At 41.2% G+C, this 19518-nt stretch overlaps 1 protein-coding gene across 1 annotated transcript; it reads left to right on the top strand.

The window, feature by feature from the left end:
- Window positions 1-312: 312 nt before the first annotated feature.
- On the top strand, window positions 313-4714 carry bambia (BMP and activin membrane-bound inhibitor (Xenopus laevis) homolog a). Its single transcript, XM_085286282.1, has 3 exons — window positions 313-869; window positions 2590-2868; window positions 3710-4714. The coding sequence occupies exons 1-3, from the start codon at window positions 794-796 to the stop codon at window positions 4123-4125; spliced, it is 771 nt and encodes a 256-aa protein (XP_085142408.1). The 5' UTR covers window positions 313-793; the 3' UTR covers window positions 4126-4714.
- The last annotated feature ends 14804 nt before the right edge of the window (window positions 4715-19518 follow it).

Raw genomic sequence — 19518 nt, 5'->3', positions numbered from 1 at the left:
ACTAATAATAGGAGATCCCATTTGTTTTACATAGATCGATAATAAAACATGCTTTATGTTTAGTGTCCATTTCATGTAATTTATACATAGAATTTATTCATATAATTTATCTTAATATCTTAATTTTTCTCATTCTCTTCTTTTTTTAATAGTACTTTCCTTTTTTAAAATACTTTATATTTTTTGCCTTATTTTGAAAAGAGCCACCGGATGCTTTGTTGTACGTCCTATCACTAACTTCTTTCTCGGTAGGCTGGCCAATCAGATTAGAGGAGGCGGAGCTCTGACTGACCACAGCTATTTCTGCTCGATCGTGCCTGTCCCTTGTAGTCTTTGGCACAGCGGAGTTGTCCGTGTTTAGTGTTTGTTTCTCAGTCGTGGAATACAAAAGTGATGCTTCGACGTGACCGGCTGCAGAGCGAGACAGATGAAGACCAGCACTGACAACTTTATGACTCGGTTTCACTCTGTTCAACGGAGTATATATCTTTTCTTTTGTTTCTGGGCTTGAAGAAGAGGCTGCTGTATTTTGTGCGCTCCGGTAACAAATTCGCGAGGGTCTCGGTGGCTCCATGCGGGAGAGGAGACATTTTGGGGTGTTTTTTTTCCCCCTTTTCTTTGCTGTTCCAGTCAGGATCGTGAGCTACCGCGTTCCGACCCCACGAAGGCTTCATTTTTCGCCATAGCTTCATGTAAATCTTTTTTTTTTCTCGCGCTGCTTTCTGCCCAGCGGACTCTTCTGCTGCTGCTACTGGATATATGAGGACTCTTCTTGTGCAGTAATTTGGTGTAAATGGATCGCCAGTCCAGTTTCATTTCCATTTGGCTACAATTGGAACTCTGTGCCATGGCCGTTCTTCTGACCAAAGGTACGTGTGGACTTTGATGCGTGTTTGTTGGCTTCTTCAAAAGAGGATAAACAGTGTTTTGAAGCGATAAAAACGAGGCTGAACTTAACCCTCAGTCGACGGCTCCAGGCTTCTGCGGGGCAGCTTACGCTCGCGCCAGTGTTTGCGGGGAAAACCCGTCATAATTAGCAAGAAAATGATTTAACATTTGGTCATAAAGTCGTACTTTACCAATGAGGGGAATCATAAACGCGTTTGTTTATTACTGGGTTTTTTTTTCGTAATAAACATATTATTCTTCCAGTCGTCTTCAGATTTCAGTTTATTTTATTCAGTCATACCTCCCCTTTAAAAAAAAAGAAGAGAAAACTTAATAACAGCAGCGGAAACAACAATAACTACCTCTGCCCTCATTATTATTCTTTTTTTTCTGAAGGCATGACATACCTTTTTTCAGTTAAAACCAAATTTTTAATAAGACCTAACCTCTATGCACTGTTATTAATATAATAGTAATACACTGTGATTAATCCTCAAGTGTGTAATACAGTTCTTAGCTGCTAGGCTACACTTAATAACTCCACTAATGTTGTAGCTGCCATTCATACGAGACTTAGCAGGGCTAGAAAAGCTTCAGTACTCCCCCCGCCACCACCCCCTCAGTCCACAAAGGGGCCTCTCCTTTCTAATGAAATATTCTCCAAATGACCTGCCTGGGCCCCACCGCTCCAATCATTCACAGGGAAAACACTGATCTGATGAATGTGTTCCTGCGCTGCTAAGTTGGTGCAGTCACAGACTTTCGGGCTTTTTAGCTCTCTCATTCCAGGTTTTGTTCCTGAGTCCAGCACATAAAAGCTTAAGGGAAGTCTTTATATGTGGAGCTCTGATAATTTTCCTCAAAATAAAGCAGTCACGGAGTATGTGAAATGACATTTACATTGGTCGTCCTGCAGTAGTCCTTATACTTATAATAATAACAGTAACAGAGGGCATCAAAGGCAAACTAAGTTGATAAATATGTGTTTCAGTGGTTCTGTTTTGTTTGGGCAGATCCTTGGCCCAGATTTCTGTTTTGAGAAAGGAGCCCTGGATGAAGTAATGAGTGGGCCCGTGTAAGAGCAGGTTGCCTTAATAATAAGGTTGCTGGAGGCTCCTTAGATGGGACCTCAGAGCTCCCACACCCAACCACCACACCCATACCAATACCCCCAGGCAATTTTGCATGCAAACTTTGGATGGGGGAGAAAGTTTGCAGGTAAAAAAAAAATCTCTTCCTCTCTTTACTAATTTTCATTTAGGTTGAAAGAAATTGACGTTTGAGACAACCCACTAATTACAAGCTACGTGCTTCCTGTTTTAGAATACAGAGAAAAAGAACCATTTAAACGGGATGCTCTTAAATGAAGGTGTGACAGGTGAACAGGTTAAAAAAAAAATCCTGTGATCTCTTCAAAAGTTACCAGGTTGTTTAATGCAGGGCTTAACAGATACTTTTAGAGCAGTACTTCAAAATAAAAGCAGGGTATACCACTATGGGAAAAGTTGAACTACAGTTGGTGTAAAATAGAAGCCAGCATGAGTTTGATAAAAACACGGAGAAAATCAGCCGCAAACTATACGAGTTTTATATTCACATGGTTGGACGTTAAAGACAAAATAGCCATGGTGACTCTGAAACCTTGAGCGGATTAATGTCAGCACAGGTTCCCCTAACGCTGCCTTTTTTCCCCACTTTTAGGAGAAATTAGGTGCTACTGTGATGCGCCGCACTGTGTGGCCACCGGATACATGTGCAAATCAGAGCTGAACGCCTGCTTCACCAAGGTGCTGGACCCGCTCAACGCCAACTCTCCACTCACCCATGGGTGTTTAGACCCCATTGCCAATGCTGCGGATGTCTGCAGCAGCCAAAGGGCCTTGGATGCTCTCAGCAGGGCGGCAACACTGGAGTGCTGCCATGATGACATGTGCAACTACAGGGGCCTACATGACCTGGCGCACACCAGAGACTCGACAGGTAAGTAAAACAGGGTAGCGGAGCTGAGCTACTGGCTGTCGGGATGTTTGTTTTTAGACTGTAGCTACGTTTTTAGAAACGATGGCACTCTGTGGAGGGATTTTACGAGTCCTCTTCAGCAAATACTCCCATGTTTTCCTCCATCTAGTTCCAGGAGCAATACATTGAGCTTTAATGTTCTTTAAACACTTGATGTTTAAGGATATTCAGACCACCCTTGCCCCCTTCTGCCCCCCCACCCCAAGCTTAATAGAACTTTGGTTTGACTTTTAATGGGTTCCAGCTCTGTGCCTGGGAAGGCAGGGAGCAGCCCGTTTACCTTTAAGCACTTGGAAAGAGATCAGATATAATCTTTTTCTTTTTTTTCTTTTTTTATTATGTGTGCACCATGTAATTTTCCCACTGAGCTGGAATGTGCCTCATAGAATGAATATGCATGTTGGGCAGAAACATCAGCTTATAGAGTCATGAAAAGGTGCACGAAAAGTCAGAGAGGAAGGACGGCAGCTCTCCTGCGTGAACCCGAGCACAGCAGACTATAGTTTATTAGGTCAAATTAATTTCTGGCTCTCAGTTCGGGACAAGGTGACTCATTTGTTTTTGCCCCTGCTGGCCTTTCTGACTTGTGCGTTCGCGTCTGTCTGTCTGTCTTATTTTCCCTCTTTGCGGTTACTTTACTGGCATGACTGGCGAGTAGAGCAGCTCCTTCTCATTAAGCTCCAAACAGCAGTTCAAACATAATCACTTGCTTTAAGACCAGGCTCTATGGAGCAGTGGAAACCATATGAGCATGCATTTAACCAGATTATTTTATTTTATTTTTTTCCATGCGTGTGTGCAGATGGCCGCTACCAGCCAGACAGCAACAACAGGAACCTGGTGACCCGGGTTCAGGAGCTGACCTCAGCCAAAGAAGTGTGGTTCCGTGCGGCTGTGATCGCTGTGCCGATCGCTGGCGGCCTCATCCTGGTCCTGCTCATCATGCTGGCGTTACGGATGCTGCGCAGCGAGAACAAGCGGCTGCAGGACCAGCGGCAGCAGATGCTGTCGCGGCTCCATTACAGCTTCCACGGCCACCACACCAAGAAGGGACACGTGGCCAAGCTGGACCTGGAGTGCATGGTACCTGTGACGGGCCACGAGAACTGCTGTCTGACCTGCGACAAGATGAGGCAGGCTGACCTAGGCAACGACAAGATCCTGTCTCTGGTGCACTGGGGGATGTACAGTGGCCACGGCAAGCTGGAGTTTGTATGACCAGTTCCTGCTGGGAACTGAATGACTGACACCTCCAAGAAACAGCCAGGACTGCCTCTCAATTGTTGGCTTTGGCTCTTTTGTACTTTAAAAAGACATTCCCACATTTTTTGTCCTTTGGGTTGTTTTTCAATTTGTTTGTTTTTTAAACATCAGCGAAAAAATACGAGACTGATCTCATGCCTTGTGGTTTTTGCTAGAGGAGCACTTTACTTGAAAATGAAAGGCGAAGCAACGAGGAGCTGTATTTAAACTTGAGAGGGCAGGGCTGAGGTAGAGTGAGAGCTCTGTCACCGCTCCCGAGGATCCTGGACTGTTTTATTTTTACACTGAGCGCTGAAGGATTCCAAATCTGTCTTATTTGCACATTTGTAAAAAACAACAACAACAGCAACAAAAAAACCCATCATTGCTTAAGACAACAACTCAACACTGACACCAGGGTACAAAATAAAATGACTTGTGTGAGGAGTAAAAAAAAAAAAAAAAAATCAGTGTTTGGCTGTAGGTGTGCGCACTCCTCTGTGTATGTTTCATGATTCAAGCTTAATGTAAAGATTCTAAATATATATATTTTTGTCTGATAAAACTGACCGGCGTGTGTCTTATTCTGGGTGAATGTCCAACATCTCTCTCTGTGATCAGACTATAAGCTTGATTGAGTGTGAAAGAAGAACTTCCATTAAAAGTGACTTTTTATTTATTTGCCGATTCACGCTTCTGTTTTTGCTACATATTCAGCTTTGAAATGTACCATCCGTGAACTTACAGACACACTGCTGGGGCTGTTGTGAAGTTTTTAGTGACTATCAGATCTTGTTAAAAGCACGCGCTAGGGTGGCCTTTATGCTGTGTGTGTGTGTGCGTGTGCGTGTGTGTATCTAATGGAGCTAACAGTAAAGTCTTGTTTTACCATAGAGATGCTATCTATCTCAGTTATTCCTGAACCCTCAGCAGAGGTCAGGTTTTCAGCTTCATATAACTCCCTCCTCATGGGCTACACTTCACACAGGAAGTAGTAAAGCTGTTTCTTTTCTATACTCCACTCTAAATGCCAGTAAGAGTCACCCAAGTTCCCCCGTCTGTGTTCAGCAGAGTATCAGTGAGGAGGGATTGCAATATTGAAGCACAAACTCACTCCTACACGTTTAGTCCTGCTGCTGCAAATGCTCACCAGAGCACCAAAGGTGTATCAGTTCACTGCTGAAGATGGGTTAGCCTAACCCTAACAAAAATCTTTTCTCTTCTTTGTGATATTTATTGAAACTACAGAGTCCAGCTGTTCTGAAACAAAAATGTCAAAACGTATGTCTTTAGTAGGAAACAACAGAGAAGCAGTGGATGGAAACTCATCTTTGGCTTTGCAGGATTATTATTAAAAAAAACCCCAAAACAATAATAGTTATTCCTTGTTGTTAAAAGGTTGGTTCACCCAAATTACAACGTGCCGTTCAGCAAAGCTCTTAGTTTGGAACAGAAACATTATAGGAGAGAAAGAAAGAGGCAGCACTTAAAGAAGCCTGATCTATGGGAGATGTCCAAAATAACAAAGATTTTGGGAGAAGTATAATTCTAGAGGTGAAACGGCTTTTGAAAACATTTGTGGTGCAGTGATCAGACTGGTTTTTAAGTGGTTGCCAGATTTGACTTGTACATATTTTTTATCTCCCAATGGCCAGTGAAATTAAAAGTTTAAAGTTAAAATAACTTTCCTAATTAGTTCCCGTAGGAGCAGAGGAGAGTGCCAAGGAGAGTAACTTAATTTTAGGGATCCCGTCCAGGCTTCAGTCTCTACCAAGGACCTCGATACAACAAAAAAGCCACTTCAGCTGTGACAGTGTGCTATAAGCATTATATAGCAACTACATGAGAAATGTGATTTTTCTTTTCATTTTACTAATTGAAGTAACCTGACTCTCAACTAGTGGAAGGAAAGTGATTTAGATGTGTTACATACAAATGAGAGGGGGAAAATATCAGACTTTAAAAAGTTGATTTTAATGCTCAGAAAACAGGATGTAGCAGAACATAATGGAAGAGGTCAACCACTGGCAATGCAAGTGCAGCATGTGTATTTAAGATTTTACATGTTTTAAATGTTACTGAAATGTGACATTTGCGTGCACACACAGTTTCATATAAATTTGCTGACTGTGCCAGGAGTTAGCACAGGCTGCCACAAATGTCTTTGTAGATCGCTTTTAATGTCTTTGTGAAGCACTGGATAGCGTAAAATGGAAATCCAGTAATTTACAATACTTGAATAAGTATATTTAATTAATTTCAATTTCAATTTTATTTATATAGCACCAAATCACAACAACAGTCGCCTCAAGGCGCTTTATATTGTACAGTAGATCGTACAGTAATACATACAGAGAAAAACCCAACAATCATATGACTCCCTATGAGCAAGCACTTTGGCGACAGTGGGAAGGAAAAACCCCCTTTTAACAGGAAGAAACATCCGGCAGAACCAGGCTCAGGGAGGGGCGGGGCCATCTGCTGTGACCGGTTGGGGTGAGAGAAGGAAGACAGGATAAAGACATGCTGTGGAAGAAGATATGATTCAATGCAGAGAGGTCTATTAACACATAGTGAATGAGAAAGGTGACTGGAAAGGAAAAACTCAATGCATCATGGGAATCCCCCAGCAGCCTACGTCTATTGCAGCATAACTAAGGGAGGATTCGGGGTCACCTGATCCAGCCCTAACTATATGCTTTAGCAAAAAGGAAAGTTTTAAGCCTAATTTTAAAAGTAGAGATAGTGTCTGTCTCCTGAATCCAAACTGGATTCCACCCCTGCCCTTTCAGAATAAAAGCCCTTTTGAAGGGACTGCGATGACACTGTCACAAAGTATTCGGGCTGCTGTAGAAAGGCATTGCTTCTCTGCTCAATTCTTGCAGAACGTGAATACAAACTGAAAAAAAGGTAAAAGCTGGATTCTGACAGCTTGTTTGAAGTCTGAGGTCAGGTTTCTCTCAGGCTCGCTTGCTGGTCAGCACTTTCTAAACTCCCGCCGAATATTTACATTTCTAAAAAGTCCAAATGTGGCAGTGATCGCTACGGGAACTTGCAACAGGCTGGGTATTATGCGCCAGAGGTGGGACCAAGTCATTGTTTTGCAAGTCTCAAGTAAGTCTCAAGTCTTTATCCTCAAGTCTCAAGTCAAGTCTCAAGTAATGTCAGGCAAGTCAGAGTCGAGTCTCAAGTCACTGGTGTAAAAGTCCGAGTCAAGTCACAAGTCTGAAATTTTGAATTTCAAGTCCTTTCGAGTCTTTAAAAAAAAAAAAAACGAAAAAAGTATGTTGCAGTTATATGCTAAATGTAAATATTAGACCATGTAATTTTAAAATCTGTGTTTTTCTCAACACATGACAAAATAGTGAACTTAGAAAATATACACAAATTGTGAAATTGCACCTCTTTAAAATGCAGCTCAATTAAACCTAGCTCCAAGAATAATTTTCACCGACAGTTCTGAGATAAGCTGCATGTTATTCTTGGATGCGGTTGTAGGACTGGCTTTAAAATCGCATTACAAAAATATCATACAAAAAAAACTGCATCACCAACGTAGCCTGGACAACATTTGCTAGTTAGATGAAGTCAGCTATCTCATCTTAGCATATTTATATGCATATTTATAATCATACGGTTCTTGGAGTGAGTGCACACACTCATGAAGTTTAGTAACTTCAGGTCACTGCAACAAGCCCAGGTACAGTTTACCGACGGATGGGTGCAGGACCTTGAAACGCACCGTGTAGAACGAAAGACCATCGTACGTATCATAAGTTTACCAGTCTCACAAATCGTCGTCATAAATACACATTCCTTAACCGTTTATTAATAGGACCTTTGAGCTCAACGGTAATTAATTAGTAGTGGAAATAATTTCTGGTTCATCACAGAAATGTAGCAGTGACAATAATACTGTATGCTGTAATCGTACTGGACAATTAGTGATACAAAAAACCTGTTTTATCCTGTGAATAAAAGTATATGTTTTTGTCACTGTACCATAATAACAGAAGCGAAACGCAATATTGTGTCAGGACAATTCACTATTTATGCACAATAAATAAAGGAGCATAGCGCGACAATTTCTGTTCAGCGCCAGACTTGCTTGTAACCTATATCACCAATTATGTTATGAAAATGATGTATTAACTACTAAAAAACACTGACCTTCGTGTAAATGCTTGGAGCAGACTAACCGTGAGCTGGAGTGTTCTGGGACGTTATATTTGATCTTTGAATGGCTGCAATCCAGGCCATCCGTCGCCTCTTTGTTACTTCGGAAACATGGCTCGAACAATTTCTCTTCAACGACGTAATCCGATAACAACCGATCTCTTTACCCGTCGGCTTCCCGTGGCTGTCATGCGACCGGCTATTGCAGTTAATAATACAACAGCTTCTTGACATTTTTGTGTTTCTTTTTATCGCTGTGTGACTGATTTCAATTGAAAGCCTGCGTGCGCTAGTACCGCTTGCCACGAGTTCCCAGAATCCTTTGCGGTTTTACCCCTGAATGACGTCACATTTTCAATTTCTATATAATATGCATGTTAAATTTTATATTTGGGGTAAAATATCAAGTCTTTTCAAGTAAACCGGTTCAAGTCCAATTCAAGTCCCAAGTCATTGGTGTAAAAGTCCAAGTCAAGTCACAAGTCTTACAACATTTTTTCAAGTCAAGTCTAAAGTCATAAAATTAATGACTCGAGTCTGACTCGAGTCCAAGTCATGTGACTCGAGTCCACACCTCTGTTATGCGCCACGTGCGTCATGCTGGAGGATGACAGGAGAAGCTTGGGTTGAAAAGTTCACACCCTTGTGATTGCTCTCGTGTTACCACGGCAATGCAATTAAGACATCCTGTAAGTATTTTGAAAGTGGAGGTCCGCTTGGCTAAAAAGTGTGTGAGTGTGTGTTGAGCACTGACCCTTGTTTCTTTCCATTAGGAGGACAGGAAAACACTATTAGCAGCTAACCACTTAACGGCAGCTTGCATTAGCGAGGCTCAGCCCATGCTCAGGGCCTCCCCCAGGACTATTACCCTTGTAATAATAACAATGTCCTTTGCCTGGCCTGCCTAATGTGACTGCTGTTTTCTTTAGCTTGATCCCACTTTGCTGTCTCACCAATGGGTGTCAGGTAGCCACAGGAAGGTTAGGGAATCACCTCAGGTAAGCCTTAAAGGAGGATAAGCAAGTGGACTCCCCTTTTGTGCATCTGGCAGCATTGGGAATTAATTACATGCACACACACAGCTCCAGCTTCCACAGTACGAGGCATACACAGGCATGGTCATTAGCATCGGCCTTTTTGTGCAGCGCTAGGCGGTCAAGCTGTCTGCATTCACATGCAAATTTAATGAGGTGGCCAACTGGCCCGCATCAAAAGAGCCCCAATTTGTTTGGAAACGACTTCAAGCCGGCCCCCAGCGCCGCCACCAGTACAACCACCACCATGACATTGTTGCCAGCTTCCAGCGGAAAATCTCACCGTCCTTCCCTTTTTATCTTAAATGCCGCCTCCTGAATGTTCTCCATCCTCAGGTGGGCAGCCTTCCTGCTGCAAGGTTAACAATCTGAAATGTGTGAACCACCGCCTCTGCGTCCCGGAAAGCCGTATGCCCACTGTGGCGGCAGCGATGTGTGGAACAATATATGAAGTGTAAACACACGTGGAACCTGTTAACACCTGTGCGTGGCGATGGCTGCGCGCCTCCTGGGGTTCGTAACAAGCCCTGTTTTAAACCCTTGTTTTAGAAGGATCCTCTATTTTTTTTCCTTGGTTTTCTTCACTCCATATCCTCAGATCACCGTATTTTCTGCTGCCTACCTGATCCACAGGTGGAACACACGCAATTGGTAGCTCAGTTGATGTCATGTGTATTCAGCAGCAGCTGTGGTAATCAAAGGATGTTTTAAGGTAATCATGCCAAACAAATTGCTGGCCATAGCTGATAGTTAAAACTGTGGAGGTGCCTTAAACTTGTCTTCTCTCAATCCTAGCAAGGGAACGAATCCTGTAGTTGCAAAACAATGACCCTACTGTTCCTTTAATTAATGTGTGACCTTGCTAAAGATTTCGACAGTACGTTTATGGTCTCGTTAACTAGGTTTATGTCATGTATTAGCCAATATGTTCACTATTTATGTAATGGTCCCATATAGAGTAAAGTGGCTACTTTGGGATTGCCATACGAGTACAAATTGTCATGCGGCCCTCGCACAAGATGAACATTCTTGAAAAAGCAGCAGCACCTGAAGCTTTAAAACAATGAGTCAGCAAACCATCTGCTTGCCGAGTGATGACACAGTGATTACTTCTAGGTCCAAGGGTCTACCTCGCTCGATGAGGCTCTCGCGTTTTCTCATGTGAGCTCATGTCTGAGTTTTGTCCGTTTTCTGCATTTGCTTCTGCTCACTGGAAGTCCTGAACATTTACTTTTACAGAGAACAATTTAACCCTGATCCTACAGACAGGATAGTGAAATTCCCACGATTCCTCCAGATGTCTTGCAAGGGTTAAGATCTGGTCCACTGTTTAACGGCCAAGACACAATCCTTATTGCTCCACCCAAATCCAAGGTTCAAGGATCGGCCAAAGCCCCCTATTCTGGGGCTGAACAGTGCAATACCCCAGAGCACACCCTCTGGTCCCCATTTTTAAAAATGGAAACCACCACCACCACAGTGTGCCACTCCACAGATGCTATCTTATACGGCCAAGTGACATTAAAGAGGTGTGTCAGCCAAGACACTGGTAGTATCTCAGGATGAATCTCGCCCAAACCTGGCACCTTGCCTTCATTAATCTTCTCAACTACCCTAGCTGATGCTTTCCCCCTGGGACTTCAGGGTCTGCCTCTGTCATATAGGATAACAACATCCCCAGTCCAAGTCTGGAGTTTTTTATGCAGTCTACAGGTAATTTAAAGATTTCCAAAAAACGTTCCCATAGAGTTTTTATGTACACGATGAAGTCTAAATCAAAACCCTGCATTTAAGATAAATCAAGCTTCAGCTTTTTTGATTAATTAATGATCTAAGCATCTGATTCTGCTGATGTTCAGGACATGAAAACAAGCAGGTGCTTCAGCCCTTACGTACCATCATATAACAGGTTCTTCATACTCAACAGAAGCAACAATAAAGCTTCTATAAGATACCGAAGCAGCCTCTGCAAAGGCTCTACTGCAAAGTGGCTGCAGTCTAAATCATATCACTGATACTTGAAGGCTGTTTACCATTTCCCAACCACAAACAAATAGAGACATTCCGGAAAATAAACACAACTTGCAATTCCATAAGACAAATTTAACAAAAAATAAAAATGTAATTTTTAATTGAAAAATGTGCATGACCACAGAGACAAATCATCGTCTGTGGTGACAGACATCCGCTGGAATAAGATGTGATCTAAATATTTAGCCAATTCATTTCCTTCCAGTGGATAAAGCTACAGCTTTAGAGCTCCTCCGCCCCATCTAAACATTTACCCCAGTGTGTTGTTAACATTTAGATATAAATCTGCCCCAAAAGGAAAATAATAATGTTGGGAATGTTTACAGGACAGAGTGGGCTTCTTGAAGTTAAATGTCGCACTCTGCAAATAGCAAAAAAACAAGAAAAAAAAGAAAAAAAAGAAAAAAAAAGGTTTATGTTCCTAAAAGAAGGATCTCCAGCCAAGACTAAGAAGAAACCACAAACAAAATGGCTAATGAGCACACACTCAAAGGCATATCTGCAAACATTGGTCCTTGAATGGTCAGCTACTCGTGCGCTCCTTTAGAAACTCGACATTAATTTGCCTTCTTGTTCAGCTGAGGTGTCTCACTGGGCCCCGTCTGTCAGCTGAGGGCCCCTGAAGACAGATGGCTGAACAATGCAACCTTCCTCTCAATGAAACAGCATCGTTCATTTATACCAGTCACTCAGAAATGCCCTTGGTTTTGAAAGGGAAAGCACATTTGCATGTCAGGATGATTTTGTGCTGATTAAAGAAGTGCTAATGGTAATTAAAAGTGGAAAAACACACAGTTACTTTATTGTGAAACACAGCCCCGCTGAGCCGCTGAGCCTAAACAATTGAAAATCTAGGTTACATTTATTTTGTATATGGTAGTTTTTTAGTTTTGATTATTGTTTGATGAAAGATTTAGGAATGCCAGCGGGTTTGCTAAGCGTAATACTACCTTAAACAGTAATTTTCAAGAGTTGCACCACAGCTGTAAAATATTCTTTGAAAAAACATCCATGACCCGCTAACAATAGGCTACTACTAAGAAATGCTTCTAAGCTTGGAAGTGATCGTGAAGTCAGCTAGCTTAATCATGAGTAATCTTTTATTTTGTATTTTGCATTGTTGTATTTTGTCATGTTTCTCAGGTCTTTGTCTGAATTTCTACAAACATTATTGCTAAGGATTGTCTTATTGCATTGGAGTCACACTGGGTTAAATATGTACACTTGGGTTTTAAGGGGTATTTATTATTTTCTTCTTTTTTTTGGGTTGTATGGAAGCCCCAAACGCAATTTCATTGTTCTTGACAATGACAATAAATAAATAAATACTAATACTAAATCTTTAGGTAAAAGCATTCTGCAGGTTTTATTTTTTTGTTATGTTTAACCAGGAGTCCAACAGTCACTGCTTAACTGACGGACTGAAAGAATTTACTGTGATAGTTTTCACAGAGTGCATTCGGCATCGTTCCACACGAGGCCAAAACCTTTAATCCTTTAAGGAATAAGAGGCTTTGGGTTGGACTGATTTCTGGCAGGGTGCAGTGACTTGCTTGAGCGCTGTTGACATAGACAATCAGTAGAAATTACACAAGATACAGTTTTTAAGTAGTTCAGTTTATGGTGGTAGGCAGATACTGTTACTTTTGGAATTTTAGACAAACTTTTGCCTCCTTTCCCTGCCTTTAGCTAATATAAGCTAAGCTAAGCAAAGCTACACTATGCTGATTTAATAGAGGAAAACTCCCACTCTTTGAATTTCCTGTTTTTATAAGAAGAGTTTGTGAGATAGTCCAGGTTTACTGTGGCCCTTTAGAGCTGCAGCCCCAAAACCATAAGCTTCACGCAGTGAAAGGCAGTTTCCTTAAAGTTCTTGAGTGACCGGTCCAAGATCATAAACCCTATACCAGTTTTTAAGGTTTTATAGGGGTTTGAGTGTAGTAAACAAACTTTGCAAGAATAAATGGTATTTATTTAGTTTTACTCATCAAATGAGCCGCAGTAGTCTAGAACATATATCTTCCAGTACACCCATGTAAGGTTCTGTTCTGTTTTGATTGACTCAGGTGCCATCGTGGAAGCTGTTTTTTGAACAAAACTGACCTCCTCGTTGGAAAAACAAAAGGACGTCGGTATTGTTTAATTTTAATCTATCACATGGTAAATTGTAAAATTAAAATAACATTTGTCCTTTTTCATCTCAAGCAATAACCGCGTCAGTCTTCTAGATCCAACTCGCTGGTAAGTGAATTGAAACCAGTTTTGGTACATTAGGCTCTCCAAAGACAGATGTGAATCTTTTAGTATGCCAGTATATACTTGCAAAAATGGCGATACAGCTCTAATTCAACGAATTAAAGCTTTGTGAAATGCACCACACCCCTTTCAAAGGACACACATGATATCATTGTATGCTTATTAAAATATGAGGCTAATTAAAAGTTTAAAACTATGCTGCCAAGATTTATTATTTTCAAAAGAGTTGTTTATTATCAGGTGTCTTGATATAATTTTCACCCTCAATTTGGAGGACAAGTCTGGTTTGTAACTCACAAAGTGTCAGTTTTACAGAGGAACACGTTAAAGTGGTTTTTCTTTCAGCTAAATCACTTGTAACCAACTTTAAAGGCTTGCAGAGAGGTTGATCTACTGTAACTCCCTCTTCATCTAGTGTTTATTCTGGCGTTGTCAGAGTGAGCTGTCCAACATGTTGAGGAAAAATGCTCTGGCGTGTATTTTGACAGAGAAGACCCACCACTTTAAACCACAGAAGGATGTATGTTAAATACAGTGAATGTAATAAGCAAGCGGAGCGCTAAAATCCCTGACGACATGAATTTATCTATTTGTTTATGTCTTGCTAACTGACGTGCTGAGTGTTACTGCTCAGGCCATGTAAAATTTGGCATTTAAGAGCTGCTGTGTGTGGGGAACACTTGGTAATCATTCTCTTCTCTGCACATTTTTATGACATTTTCTTGGGAATGTTTGTTTTTGGGGAAGATGTCTACATAAGGCATGAGAAATCAGAACAGCGCAGTTAATACTGCAGAGCTGAAGGAGACATCAGCATGGCCAAATGTATGGGAAATAAACACATGAAGTCTCCAGCGGGAAATTACAAAGCGACAGACACAAACATCACCATCACCTCTCCATCCAGACCAGCCTGCTTCCCTGGGGGAATGACTGCAAACTTATTAGCCAGTGATCCAGCACTTGAGGCCCTTAACCTGCAATCTATAGCGCAGGCACTTTAGGGGTCAACCCCCCTCTTCCCTGTTATGTCCTTGTCTGCTTCCCCCAAAACATCCTCATACAAGAAACTCTGTGTCAATCCGTTTCTTGGTTTCTCCAGTTTTTGGAAGGCTGAGGAACTCAGAATGTAAACTCATCTGATTTCATTTGGAAGATATGGTTTTATCTCCAGTATAAGACAAAGCATGGGTACAAAATGTTTTCTGAATTGAAAAAATTTGCGTCCAAATACAAGGAAGAAATGGTTAATTTTTTGGCATAAATAAAGGTGATGTGGTTTGGGTAATGATACCAATACCATACATATTTCAAGGTTTGTAATTGTGTCTTTTGTCCTGCCTTCCTTCCATCACCACCAAATGATTACAGCAGATGCCCCTCCATAAGGTAGGGGAAGAGGTGTCTTCCTTCTAAAAGGGAGTTTTTTTCTTCCCACTGTCACCAAGTACTTGCTCATAGATGGTTGTTTGATGGTTGGTGTTTTTCTCTGTATTATTGTAGGATCTTGATGGTACAATACAACATGCCATGAGGTGACTCCTGTGATTTGGTGCTATAAATAAAAAGGAATTGAAATACTGTTATTCTGGGGAAAACAATCCTCCATCCTTAACTTTGTTCATGCAAGATATAGACTTCAGACACTGGTAAAATCAGGGGCCTTTCCATTTTTTAAAGGGGTGGCACATGTTATTGTGAGTGTGTTAAGTCTGCTGGTGTTTTACAAATTGGTGAAGCAAGTATTTACTTAAACGTTTAATAATAATTATAATCATACAGAAGTTGACACAAGCTTAAGTATCAAAATGCAATCAAAGTATCTAAAGAGGAGGTGTGTGTGTGTGTGTGTGTGTGTGTGTGTGTGTGTGTGTGTGTGTGTGTGTGTGTGTGTGTGTGTAAAAAAACACTTGTTCCTGAGGATAAATAGGGATCACTTGAAATCATGCAAAGCTGCCTTAAGAGATACAAAAAATAAAAATATGAAGCTAGAAATTAGTATATTTTATTATTATTTATTTGCCATAAATCTCATAAAAATATTTTAATTCCTTGAGCTGAATGTGTAAATTCAGCTCAAGGATTAGAAAGTGGAATCGGCACCTACATAAGTAAATGTGTATATTCCTCCCTTAATTGTTCCCATGTCACTGCTGCACTAAGAACCTCACTGACCCACACAGTTTACCAAGTCTGTTGGACAAGTCTGTGTCCTGTTTGGAAACCCGAGCGTGCAGGGGTAAACAGCAGGCCCTGTGCTTATCTGGCCGTCTGTCCCTGTATCTGCCACGAGGCAGCTAAAGCTCTCCAGGGTCTCTGGCATCCAGAGGGGAGGCTGGTGAGGCAGGACAGGTTGTTTCTTCACTCTGCGGTGCTGTGGCTGTTTTTCTAGGCAGGTGTGGTGTGGCCAGTGGTTTTAGTGTTAAGTGACCTCATCTCAACCTCAGTGTTTGAGGCTCCCAGCATGATACCCTTGGAAGGTGCGCACCACTGCAACTGAAGAAAGTTCCCAGTTTTCTTGTGTTGGCCACTCTTTACTTCAACTGTCTTTTTTTAATGAGCGCCAGTGAGATGCCTGATATCTAACCAGAACGGGAAGTTTGCAACAAAAGAGATTTTTCCTAAACAAATGTAGAGAGCGCTTTGCTAAGAACCCCAGAGTGCTCCTTGCCTTCAGGACAGAAGGGGAAGTTGATTTCTAAACATAAATATGTCTAGATGTATGCCTGTCTCTGGAGATTGCCACTGAACAGGTCAGGCTAAACAAACAGGGGGCTTCCTCTGTCTGTCCGTCTTCCCCACCGAACTGGGAATCAGGAGGTTCCCTGTAGTTAACAGAAACACCAAACTCCTTTAGCCAAGAGTGTGCTTGTGTATGCTTTTATGAGATCCAATTACCCATCTACACAGACTTCACAGAAATGTCTCATTGTGATTAAAAATATAAGCATCACTAATGAGTTCTGTTGCTGATGCTACCTATAGGGTCTAAAGCACAATTCTGTGTTTTGTATGGTTTGCAAAGGTCATACAGATGATTGTTTACAACACAATTATTTACAAGCCAAAGCCTGAAAGCCTTCTCATTCTTTCTTTGTATATCTATATAATTATGAGAGTGAATAACTTCAAAAACATCTTCAATAGAAGTTCTTCAGTATCTTTGCACAACATGTGTTAGTTTGTGAAAGGGTGTATTTGAAGCTTCATATAATGAAGCTCATTACACTGGCTTCCAGTACATTTTAGAATTCATTTTAAACACTTAGTACTGACTTTTAAAGCTTTGAATCATGATGCTCCTGTCTATATTTCTGATCTTTTAGAACCTCACACTCGCTCTCACAGCCTGAGATCATCTAATCAAAGGCTGGTGGTAGTCCCCTGAACACGTTTTAAAACCAGAGGTGATAGATCTTTTAGAGCGGTGGCCCCCAGGTTGTGGAATACTCTCCCTCCATCTTTACATTGCCTGGATTGTATTTATTCTTTTAAACATCATCTTAAGACTCATTTATTGCGACTAGCTTTTAATCAGATTTGTGCTGTATGTTTGATTGTACTGTTTTGTGTTTATCTGTTTTATATTATTGTGAAACACTTTGTGGTTTTTATCCTGTGAAGAGTGCTATATAAATCAATAAAGTAAAGTAAAGTAAAGTTTAAGTCAAACAACAATATTTCGATAACTGTACTATCATCCATGCCTAAGCTTAACCAAACAGCAACTTAAAACAATAATCATAACTCAACTATGTCAAAACTGATGGTTCCACAAAGCGGTACACACCCCAGCCTCCTGGATAAAAGTGTAAAGCCCTGTGCGGCCTTTGTTGGATTTTGTGTCTTTTGCTGCTCCTCTCCGATCCTAGTTCTGCCAGAGGTTTCTTCCTGTTAAAAGGGGTTTTTTCCTTCCCACTGTCGCTACGTGATTATTTGGTGTTGTCTGATTGTTGGAGTTTTCTCTGTATTACTGTCAAGTCTTAACCTTACAATATAGAGTGTATTGAGGCGACTGTTGTTATGATTTGCTATATCTGAATTTGAATTTAATTTTATACTTGGTCACCTAATACGCAACCGATGTAGCTGCTATGCGCATTGAAAAATTCTGTTGAGAGGTGTATGCAGGTCTTTAAAATATGAAACCAGTTTACCAGAGAAGTATCAGTGTGCTAAAGCTAATGAACACACCTAATACAACGTGTTTCTCACATAGAGTGTATAAAAATGATGAACTAATGCTGGAGTGATTTAAAATGCAAATAAGTCTATAAGAAAATAACCCATAATTCCTCTGCGATCAAAGACCTTAGTAAACAATTTCCTGAAGAATTTATCATTTTAATTGATGGATTCAAATCTTACTGAATACAACATGATGCTCATTTTGGAAAATACTGTTCTCCCACGGAGTTACAAATGATCCTAAAACAGGGTATGATTTAGGGTGGGCCTACCTTGTGATTGACGCGTCATGTATGAGTATGCATTGTACTTGTGTTTCTCAGTCGTATCTTCAGGGTGGTTTATTTTTGAGTGATGCTATTAAGTCCAACACCGTGGATTTTTCATTTCATACTTTTGCAAAACAGTGGAGCTCTAAGACGTCAGTTCTTGATAAAAACTTGTTAATGTGATAGAATCTTTATTCTTTGGGGTCTTATTAACCATAAAACACAGGGCCATAGGTGTAAGCTTGAGTTGCTCCTTCACAGTCTGTGTCTGTGTGTGTATTGGAGCAAAGGAGCAGAGGAGGTGGGAGAAAGAAAAAAAAGAGCACCAGGCCTGTCCTCTGTGCCCTACCCAGCTCTGCTATTCATCATCAGGTGGAAAGACTGTTTACTGCCGGGGTCAAGGTCCCAGGCACATGTTTACGGGCTTTCTCAGAAGATCCATTGTTGTTAAAACGCACCCCAAGCACGTAATGGCGACACTGAAGATCATATCTAACAGGGCCCCTCTGCCTCGGAGGCAAATGAAACCCATTTTAACCAGTTTCATAAGAAAAAGAACATTTAAAAAGCCATTTAGAGCTGCGGGATAAGACACTCGCCACGCTTAATTATCTATCTCCTGTGACTGTTTCTTATACCTGCACATATAAATAAAAATGACTTTTTATTTGGCCTCCGATTTGCCCTGAGACACGCTGAATTAGATCTAACATCATATTTCCACGGAAGCTCCCTGTAATTCCATAACCTGTGAGCTGGAAGCAGGAGCTCTGGCTTTCATTTGCTCACTTTTTTCAATGTGGGAGGTTACGTGACCACTCGAACCTTTATAACATTAAAGCCCCCCCCCCATCAAGATCTTTGCGATAATCCACTCCTTCCCCCTCTTTGCTCTTTTTATTCCCCTGTGGGGTGTACAGGAAAATGCTACTTTTTTCTCTCTTCTTCTTTTAGCCCATCAACACCAAACTGTTCCTAACAGCCTGCCTCAGTCCAGGAGTCTGCTGCGTCCTGTGTGGTTAAGGCAACAGTGATGTTCGTCATCTGTGGAGCGTTGAGAGTGAGAAGCAGATTAAGGCTGTCTCCTCAACACTGGCCAGACTTCTGCAGTCTGAAGCCAGAGTTAGAGGCCAGAGTCGAAGTTAAAAAATTACTTCTGCAAACTTTCACATCAGTGGAGGTTGTTTACAGTCCACAAATGTTGCTTTGAATGCAAAACGTTTGAAAACAGCACATTATAAGATGCCCAGGACTCTCTGCAGGCCTCACAGAAGGCTCTTTGTAGCAGAAAATTACACCCCAAAAATGTTAGCTTGGTTATACTAATGTCAAAAAAATTAATAGTAGTATAGATTGGAGGAAAAATATATACAGCACTATGTGTACTGTACGAAACTACTGTACAAACTCACAAA

This window comes from Mchenga conophoros, linkage group LG9 (genome assembly GCF_057382185.1).
Source record: "Mchenga conophoros isolate Kocher_MC1m ecotype Shallow Benthic linkage group LG9, M_conophoros_male_GT1.1, whole genome shotgun sequence".
Classification (NCBI taxonomy): Eukaryota; Metazoa; Chordata; class Actinopteri; order Cichliformes; family Cichlidae; genus Mchenga; species Mchenga conophoros.
The sequence above is the reverse complement of the archived record's forward strand: the minus strand, read 5'-3'. Positions and strand labels throughout refer to the sequence as shown.